Raw genomic sequence first — 10429 nt, 5'->3', positions numbered from 1 at the left:
CCCTCTTCCTGTTGTCACTAAACACTGTATCCCATTATGGGCCCTTCTGCAAACAGAAGAAGAGTTAGAAGCCACACTAAGTGTTTATAAACCTGTGTTATTTAGCTGCTTGAGTTTTCTGAGAGGGAGAGAGCTCATGGTAGTGCCCTATCCCACACAGCTGATGCCTTCAGTAATCCTTGGCATTACTCACACTGACATCTCTTTTCATAATTCTAATATTTTACTCTTCTTCCTCTAACTGAAGTCCCAAGTGCCACTGTAAGCAAGTGATTGGATTGTGCAGATTTCCTTGAGGTTCCTCAGCTTTCCTTTGCTCACTCCACCTTTGCTAGCACAGCCCTTCTTGCTTGTACACTGCAGCAGAGCTGTCTTCCCACTGCCCATCTTGAAGAGTAAGGACACCTTCAATGGCATTCTCAGATGCTCCTTCCAGACAAATCCCAGCCACTGTTCTTATACAGAGCACCTTGACATCACTGTACCCATGCAGGAAAAGCAGAGCAGGTCCAGCCATGGTGACCGGGAGCAGTGATGAGGATCAGCTGCCGTCCAGCACGCGGAGCAGCACCTTCCCCGTAACACAATTACTAAAAGCTCAGGGAGGAATCTCACGAGGATGTGGATTCTGGTGCATGTACAGCAGGCATGTATCACAAGGTCCACGTGTTACAGAGAAGGCACTAAGGCTTTACCCCTCCAGTCATCTGAGTTTAGCAAACTCTCTCTTGTATCAAAGAGATGAGTTGTTTACAAAGCAAACACTGTCATTCTATTTAATTGGCTCTTTAACAGGGTGAGAAATGTTCTCTGGCGTAGAGTTCCTGGGAAACCCTCCAAGAAGTGAAATGGAGACATACTTCTACACAGGGAGAATGAGGCTAGTCTTCCAGACCTACACCTCAGAACTGAATCATCCCTCCTTGGAGGACTGTAAGAGACCAAGGGGTGCAATAACCATCTCCCTGGCCAACAGAGCAGTAATTTTTACCAGTGCAAGGGATGGTCATGCTGTTCTGCCACAGGGGAGAGCAGCTCCCACGGTGCCCCCGTCTCAGTGCAGCCTTAGCATAAAGACATACAGCCCGGGCAGGTTCTGGAGCTAGGCAGCTTAGGTTGGGTAGGTCTGGCTCCAGGTATCCTAATATCCAGGTGTCTGGAACTTACAGAAGGAGCCAGCAGACTCATATGTTAAGACTGCTCATCTTGCTCCACTTAAAACCCTACCTGTTGTTGCCTGTAAGCTTGTCAGATCGGATCAATCAGATGGGACCAGCTCATGTTATGAGGCATCTTCCCTCATGCAGAACACAGAAACAGTCAAAGAGCAGTTATGTGTTTTTTTTTTTTTTTCCCTAAGCAAAGGGAAAATATGTATTAAAAAGTGTCAGTTTGTAGAGAAATAAGAGTGTTGTTTCACACCTCTGCTTAACCCTGTTCCTGATGAAATCTGCTCAGACCTGATGTCTCCAAACCACTGCAGCACACCTGAAGTTGGAAGCCCAGCCCTGGGTACACCTCAGCCCATAGCTGCTACAGGCTGGGTGTGACCAGGAGGGATGGAGAGGAGCCTGTGCTGGGCTCCTGGCAGCCTCCCCTCGCTAACCTGCAAGAGGGATCAGAAGAGGGATGAGCCCAGGCCTGGGAACCCAGCAGCCAGGCTAAGGAATGATGCCGGGAAAAGCCAGCTGGTAAGAGGAGAACTAGGACTAGTGGGATGAAGAGGCAGGGCCAGGGTAAGGGTCCTGGGAAGATGTGAACACTTGGATTTAAGAGGACACATGGGGCCAGTCATGAAACTAGCTCAAGTAACCTAGTCCTTGAGGGGAATTGGAAACATTCAGGTCCTGCTGCTGATATAGGTGTGCCATGGCAGCGATGCTGGGAACGATCGGCTGGGCTGCTTCTGCTGGCTTCTGCAGCCAGCCACGGCAGCCACACGCAGGTGTTGCCCTCCAGCGGTGAACCTCATCCTCTCCCTAGAGTAACTGAGTAGTGCTTGAGGGGTCCACCGGGCCTGTGGCCCTCAGCCCCTGTACACCTCTAGGCGAGGCTTTCACTTCCTGATGGTTACAAATACACCATGAGTAAATTCATTATCATTGCTCGTCATTATTCAGATGTTTGCTCCGTTTCACTTGTCCATGGGCAGAACACAGCACAAACCCACACTGCTGTGAAAGTGTATCCATTTGAACTGCACTGCTTTCATTAACTTGGTTTAATACTTTCAGTTGTGTGTTGCATGCTGTGATAAAAGTAGTTTGTCCTCTAATTGCCCATATGCAATGACTCTTGACAATGATAACACCATACTTTTATGTTGAAAAGCAGAAGTACAACCTTCCAAAAGAATTACTTTTCTTTCTTACAGTTTTATCAAAGCTTTATCACCAAGCTTCAGACTTTTGATACTAAGATCCAATTGAAGATTGAAAAATATTTACATATCACAAACCCTTTATTTCCCTTGTCAGATCAACAGGATCACATAGTTTCGTACATTTTTAAAATAAATTGTCCCATGGGGAAACATGTGGAGTAATAGCACTTGTCCTCCCAAGGAACTGCTACAGGTGATGGAGCCCAGCTTTCCTGGAGACGGCTGCACACCCACCTGCTGAAGTGTTGAATGAACCCCATGTTCTGCTTTGCTTGCACAAACAGCTTCTGCTTTAAACTGGTTTTATCCCAAGCCATGAATTCCCTCACTTCTACCCCTGTGATTCTCTCCTCCATGCCCTGCGGGAGAGTAAGCGAGGGGCTGAGGGCTGCTTTGCTGCCTGCTGGGGTCAGCCCACAACAGGTCTTTCTATCACACCTACCAGGAAGTGGAAGAGATACATTAGTACAATTAAATTACTTTCTTTTAACCTCCAGCTACACCCATTTTCTTTCCATGTACTGAACAAGGTAAAAGATGGCTCTGCATGAGCCAATGTATTAATGGGATTTTAGATTCCCAATTACAACCACAAATCGATGCAGAGTGCCAAAATTCAGTAGCAGTAAAACTCTAACTCTGGTCATCCCCTGAACTGCATGTAAATGAAGCTGATCTGGCAAAAGGAAAAAAGAATAACAATGAAAGGCCCAGTACCTGTTTTCTAAGGATGAATTTGAAAATTTCTAAGAATGTTTGACTCAAAAATCACAGCAATGATTAGAATGAGACCTGCTAGATAACAGTGGTCAATGCCAAAGAAAGTTTTCTCTGTACTACTATGCTCTGAAATGTTGAAACTGTGCATGTGAAAAGTGATACAAGTGATGTTGAGTTATCTTTTCAGTACTTCCCTATCTTTTGCAACCTGCAAAACCCCTGCAAATTCTGCTCTTGTTAAGACAGAAGCAAGGCACCTTCCAGTAAATTTTACTCTACCATTCAGAGATCATGCTTAGAACTTACTTTATAAATGCACTCAGTTGTGGTAGCATAAACAAAAGTTTTGGGAAAAACACCCCACTTGACTGAATGTACATACTGATGAAAAAATTCCTCCTTGCACATCAATCAGGAACACACTTAAAGGCTACTTACTACAAGAGAAAAAAATGGAAGCAACTGGAAGCATGAAATACAGGTCCTTCAAACAGTCAGAAAGAAACCTCATACTTGATGTATTTTAACATGTGAGAATTACTGGAGGCTAAAATAATTTTCTGCTTGCTTCACTAAGTGACACATCTCTTAAAATGATAATCTGTGAGCTTTGCTCAGAAGCAGCTAAGAGTTAGCTGTGGAAACACTGAAAAAGGACCCATGGAATATTATTACTGTGCTACAAATGTGTTTTTTTTTTTTTTCTTCCTGTACATTCAGGAAGCATTTTCTATGACTATTCACATCTAATAAGAAAAGATGCAATACCACTTCAGAAACAATTCTTGAAACCACCAATGCTAAACTGTTTTATTTCCAACAATTAGCCATTACAGTATCTGAAACAGTGTCTGAAATAAACAGCTGAAGAGGAAGCATCAGAACACTACCATCTTCGCTACTGCCCAGGCCCCCTCGATGGTCCTTGCTTTCCAGCCTTCACTCTTCAGATTCTCCAGGCCTACGGATATCATCGATCTTCAGAATCATTCTAACAACCTGAGTTGCCAGAGAAATCTGCTGTTTCTTGCCAATCAAGGTTTCTATAACATTCTGCTGCTTCATATCTGTCAAAAAGAAGCAGAATTAGATATCCTCCTCAAATCTAGGTACAACATTTAATGCGAGATAGTAATTTCCAAATAATTTTAAGGAATGTTTTAAAATTATTACTCTTGTCCACCAGAGCTGCCAAGCAACTTGTAGAAACTAGACTTTTATGTTTGGGTTTTATCTTGGAACATGAAGATCCAAAACTTTCCCAACTAAGTCTTGCCCAATTGCAGCTTTTCACCTTTCTGCATTATTTTTCAAGAGTACAGTTTCCACACACAAATATTAGGAGCATCCTAAGGGCTGAGCAACCACTAAAGAAGTGGAAGTTCAAATGTTGTAAAGCAGAAACACCCAACCAAAGAAGAGTTTTGTATCGACACAATGTCCTATATTATTCTCCAAAATTTATCAATATGTTTTTTGAAAAAAGTTAACAACGTAAGAGTGTGAAAAGTGTCTGTCTAGATGAAAATAGTTTTCATACACTGATTTCATAGTCTTCTCATGCCTGTTACAGGTCTATGTATGCATACATCCTCGTGTGAATCCTACCTAAAGACATTTCCAACTTTTTGTTTACTTTTTCACAAGCTGTTTCTGAAAACAACTGTTGGTCAGGCTGCAGTGTGAGCTATACCACAAAGGCAGCCAACATCTTCAACTGATCTTGCCACCAAATAGAGGTTTTTGAGCATTTTCTACCCTGTAGATGCGCATGTATCTCTCCATCTGCATTCCTATTTATTATGACAAGGGGCATAATTCATAACTTAAGTGATGCACAGGTTAAAACCAACCAACAAGCACCCCAAAAAAACCCAACAAACAAACAAACAAACTTCAAAAGGGCTGACAGGCAAAACAGTAAGCATTCTGATCTTCTGAGAAAGAAAACCCCGTTACGCTCCTCCTTCTCCACAGTGCAGTTCTTACCATTTGTTCCCTTCTGCAAGCAGTCAATGCCGAGTGCAGGGTTGTTTTCTTTCACTTGCCTAGCCCGCACTTCAGTCATGGTCTGTATGGGGTTCATCCCACTGTTCTCTGCCAGCGCCATGGGAATTACCTCCAGGGCATCTGCAAAAGCCCTCATAGCATATTGTTCCAAAGATGGGCACTAGGGGAAAAGAAAGTCAAATGCATACAGCTAGTAACTCCATTGTTAGCAGAAGCACTAGCTATAAAACATATACGTTAAGATGTAGATTTTCTTAGGAATATGCATCTCAATAACTGAATTAATACCTCTGCATGATAACTAATTGCAAATGAAACCATTTTAAACTGATGTTATCATAAAAGGGAAAAGGTACTGCTAAAAATTTACAGAGAGGGGAAAAAAGCTTCGGACATTGGTTATCAGTGAATGTCAGCAAGTCCCATAAGATGCACTTTATGGAAGCTCTTTCATTTTTTTCAGTTCTTAAGAGCCTTAACCCTTATTTTCTCTCCTTAAATTAAAGCAAGCCATAACTGTTCCCTTCTTACCTTATCTGCTGCTTCACTGACTGCCAAGGCACAAGAAATCTCCGCTGCCCCACCGCCATACACGATGCGGTTATCCCGAACGAGGTTCCGGATGACGCACAGCGCGTCGTGCAGGGACCGCTTCGCTTCCTCAATAATCTGCGTTACAAAACAGCATCTGTTTGCAACATACACAACTGAAGGCTATGCAGATGTAGTTCCTAACACAGCAACACAAACTGCAAATCAACTAGGAACTTTTTATGGCTCTAATGCACCTCTAATACACTGTTCCAAAATACAAAATGTTAGACATCCACTGGCAGAGAAGGAATTTAAAAAATACACTACATTATTTGTTAAACCTAAATTTGAAATGAGGAAAACTTACATAAGGTTTTTGATCTTGCATATTCCCAAGACACAAAACATTTAAATGTAAATGCCAACCTTACTTTCAGATTGTCATTTGTGTCAACTCCCAAATCCCACAGATGTAGAGTTTAACAAGCTGTAGGGACCTCGAAAGCAGTATTTCTGCTTTCTTAAAGAACTTGACAGACATGGCGTTACGTTGTTCTCTTCCTAAGGTTTTTCACGTACAACCAAGAACCAGGTTAAGTACATGGGAATTTCAAATAGTCTTGTTCTGTGTGTAGGGGGCTGGTTTGCAGTTTTAATTATTTTTTTTTTTTTTTTGAACTGGACTGAATCAGAAGTGACATACCTAGGTCTATAATGAAAGCAAACCTCTCAAGAATGCCAGTATGTCTTTACTCATAAAAGTGACCCTCTCATGAGGGTCTCATGAGAAAAAACAAATTAGAGCATACAGAGGGAAAATTATTTCTGTATTTATGAACTAATATAGTCTAAGAGTAAGAAAAAGTTTTTCTTTCAAAAATACAGGATGTGAATCTAACAAGTGGCTTCTAACATCTAGTCATGACAACCTTTCCCTGCTTCCATCTGTCCACAATGCAAGGAAAATTTAGACAAAACAGAAGTTAATATACTTTTCAAAGAAACTACGCATCCTGCAGCTTACATTGTAAGGTCCATAACAAACTAAGTTCCTCACCATTTTGTTTCCTCCTCTAATGAAAATGGTGACAGCTCTGGAATTCTGGCACTGCTCAATGACCAGCATCCTGTCCTTGGTGGTCCCGAAGGAGATCTCCCGGACGACGCCCGCGAAGCCCAGCTTCTCCGCCGTCAGCTCGCAGAAGCGAGGAACGATGCGTCCTCCGGTCGCAATGGCAATCAGCTGAAGTCAAACAACATCAGTGACTTTGAGAACCATCTCCGTTTTGGTTTTCGTAGCATAAAACTAGCAGAAGAGAATTTGTCAAATGCCTACTGCAAAAGTAGGCACGCACCCACCCACCCACCTTACCTGTCACACGTTTCATAAGCGTACACTGCAGTTATACACCATAATCCTACCTGTTGTACATTCTTCCCAGAGACACCCCCACTTGCCTCCAATACCCACACTTACACAGTTCTACCCAGAAAGCCTGAAATTTTAATGGTTACACTTTTCAAATGTTCGAGAACTGGTCCACAGCCCAACTTAGAATATTTTACTCACTTCTATCTCAGGTCCACCAACCCAGCGAACAGCAGGCAGCTCATTCTGGAGCAGCAAATGATTTGCCTCATCATCAAAACCCCACTGGCAAATAGCAAGGTTTGCACCAGTGTCTTTTATCTGAAAGAAACACACAACATCAATCTTCTGATCAGAACTAACACAAGAATGAAAAACAATCTCTTCAGGGTTTTAGTTCCCGTAATTCTCACAAAACACGAGTCTGAAAGAACCACATGGCAAACGCAGAGATGCAAGTCAATCTTGAACAAGGGTGGTATCTCTTTCTTTCATAAACCCAAGTTGCTCATAGCCTTACAACTGCTTGTACACTGCCTCCTACCAGGGTTATTAGCTCATTTCCAGACAGGTACCCATGCACTACGCTACTTCAAGTAAAGGCTATGGAAACAATGTAGAAACAGAAAGGACTACCTGTTTCACCATCTCTTCAAACTTCTCCTTTTCATACTTCTGCAGTGCCTTGTAATCTTCAACAGAAGTCACATCAAGCTTATGCTTGGTTTTAGGCTTAGGTGGTTCAAACGGACAAGTAAGGATTGCAATTTTAGCATCTTTGAGCTCCTGTATAATTAAAAAAATAACTTTAAAAAAAGTTGAGTTTTGACCTCAGTAACCTCTTTCTTGTATTTCCAAAACATACAGAAATATCTATAAAAACACAGAGATAGGAAGTAACTTGATCATTTTTCTTATCTAAAGAGAAACTAATTATACCCAAGTAATTTCATCAAGTCTCTACAACCCATGTTGAACAAACTCCACAGCTTCAGAACATTGTTTAAGCGTTAACTTTTGCCAGTGTTGTCATTTTATAGTTCAGTGTCTTAAAAGAGTTCAATGAAACCATTACTTGCCCTATCCACCATGACCACTGCGAATGCTACACACTTGTCTTCACAGCCACCAGTACAAAATCATGCACTACACGACTCATATTTTCAACATTTTTTTCTTTTTTAGGATAAACTGTCACCTACTAAGAAAATATTCTAGAGTAGTAGGATTTTTAAATGGCCTCCACTTTTCTTGAAGAATACCACATAAAGATTTGGAGACCTTACATGCACCAAAAATAACAAAATTGAACCCAATACAGATAAGACATACAGGGACATCACTTACTTTAGGCATCTGTGGATGACTGAAATCTTTATCCACAATCACTCCTTTAACCAACTGTGTATCTTCCAGTCTACCTCCCACTTTTCCCTGTACTTTGATCAGCTCAAAATCAACATCTTTACGCTCCATATCTGCTACTGTCAGTACAGCATTTACAGCGATTTCTGCCATTTGTCTGTGGCAACGGTTAACTCTAGATATAGGAAAAAACAAAACAATAAAGTTGCATTCGATTCCCAGCATTTGGAAGAAAAACACGATTCTATTAATCTCAAACAGAAAAAGCATCACCACAGCTAACGGCTTTTGTACGTCACATTAAGAGGAGGCCCTGCTTGTTTGTTCACAGAAATAGAAGGTCCTAAATATGGCAGAAAACAGAACATGTGACACAACTTGTTCAAGTAATCTTTGTGGTCAACATCTGAAGATACAGATTTGAAACAACTGAAGAGAATTAACTACTAAGACACACTCAAGTCACCGAAACCACTGCTAAGAGAGCTGTGCAAAGGAAGCACTGACAGCGTCTGAATTTCTATACAACATATAAAGATTATAATGAAAGAAAGTGCTTATGGAACCATCCTACAATTTGGGGTTTTTTTTTAGGAAAAACAAACAAACAAAACTTTGGAAACATAAACCAATTATTTTTAAAATTACTCTTGCAATTTGTTGTGATGTAGAAATATGGAATTAACAGGTCACAACAAAATTGATTTTGCAGCTGTTTAACCTCATGGAGTTGACCCTTTAGAGACAAAAGGGACAAAACTCCTAAGCCATGAGTCCATTGAGAAATTATGCAAAATCAAACAAAACAAAGTCTTCAGCAGCTACTCGAATAACAAACAGTAATTCCCCGCATCTCCCGGATTTCTCCCTTCGACTGGATGCGTTTCCAACGGAAGCCCGGAGGCTCTTCTGGAGCCTGCGTGACTTACACTTTGGAGCCCAGCGTTGTCTTTGCGGTCTGGACGAGCGGCTCGGTGTTGTGGGGATCCACGGGAAAGCTGTCGCTGATGCTGTCCAGGTGCCGGGCGGCGATGCGGGCCGCCTGCTCGTAGCCGTCCGCGATGCGGATGGGGTGAATGCCGCGGTCCAGCAGCTGCTCCGCCTGCTCCAGCAGCGCCCCCGCCAGGACTGCAGAACGAGTGCCCACATCGTCACTGCCCTCCCACACACCCAACCGGCCCTTCCAGTGCATCAGCGGAACACTTACAACCATGCCCTCGGGCTTTTTTTTCTGTAGTATTTTAACAGTTCAAAGTTTCCCAAATGACAAAATATCTGAATTCTGAAACAGTAAATACTCCAAAAACGTGCTACTGTTCCTTCACACAAAATTTCTTAAAACCATTGAAGAAGCTTGATTTTAAAGCTGGAAAAGCTAAGTTAGATTTGAAATCCTTTCTTACCAACGACACCAGTAGTCCCATCTCCGATCTCTTCATCTTGAGATTTTGACAGCTCCACCATAAGTTTGGCTATCTGGTGATCCACATCCATCATATTCAGAATGGTAGCGCCATCATTTGTCACTGTCACCTCACCATCTTTGTCCACCATCATTTTATCCAAGCCTAAAAAAATATATTCAAAGCATGAAGGAAAACACAGAAAATGCCCCAGGGCAATTACCGAAAAAGAGCCATTAAAATTAATTTGTCATTACCATTGGGCCCAAGGGATGTTCTCAGAGTACTTGCTACAGCTTTTGCTGCCATTATATGAGACTATAACACAAAAAAGAAATAAGTCAAATTGTTATTGTGCATCCCACAATCACAGTATTTACTTAAGAAAAACGCAGGGGAGAAAAAAAAGATAATGTAAATATTGTAATTTAACTGTCAACAGCCAGTTATGTTGGGGGAAAAAAATTTCAATATATGTTTCTTGCCCAGTTTGCATTTGCACCACTAAAGTACACAAAAGTGGAGCAACTAAAACGACAGCCCTGGTGTTTAACGCAGGGGAGCGGCAGAAGTAAGCAACGCTAAAAGGGGAAACTAATACAGTTTAGCTCTACTCTGCAGATGCTTGTTCTGCCACCGCCTCTC

The 10429-nt window shown here is 41.9% G+C and overlaps 1 protein-coding gene across 1 annotated transcript; it reads right to left on the bottom strand.

Annotated features, from left to right (window-relative positions):
• Positions 1 to 3888: 3888 nt before the first annotated feature.
• Positions 3889 to 10096, bottom strand: CCT5 (chaperonin containing TCP1, subunit 5 (epsilon)). Its single transcript, XM_008942212.1, has 10 exons — positions 10042 to 10096; positions 9785 to 9949; positions 9311 to 9509; positions 8364 to 8556; positions 7653 to 7802; positions 7218 to 7337; positions 6705 to 6890; positions 5645 to 5782; positions 5093 to 5273; positions 3889 to 4170 (listed from the first exon to the last, which is right to left on the bottom strand). Exons 1-10 carry the CDS (start codon positions 10091 to 10093, stop codon positions 4043 to 4045), a joined length of 1512 nt encoding a protein of 503 aa, XP_008940460.1. The 5' UTR covers positions 10094 to 10096; the 3' UTR covers positions 3889 to 4042.
• Between the last annotated feature and the right edge of the window lie 333 nt (positions 10097 to 10429).

The sequence above is a fragment of the Merops nubicus genome, unplaced genomic scaffold (assembly GCF_000691845.1).
Source record: "Merops nubicus isolate BGI_N331 unplaced genomic scaffold, ASM69184v1 scaffold12386, whole genome shotgun sequence".
Taxonomy (NCBI): Eukaryota; Metazoa; Chordata; class Aves; order Coraciiformes; family Meropidae; genus Merops; species Merops nubicus.
The sequence above is the reverse complement of the archived record's forward strand: the minus strand, read 5'-3'. Positions and strand labels throughout refer to the sequence as shown.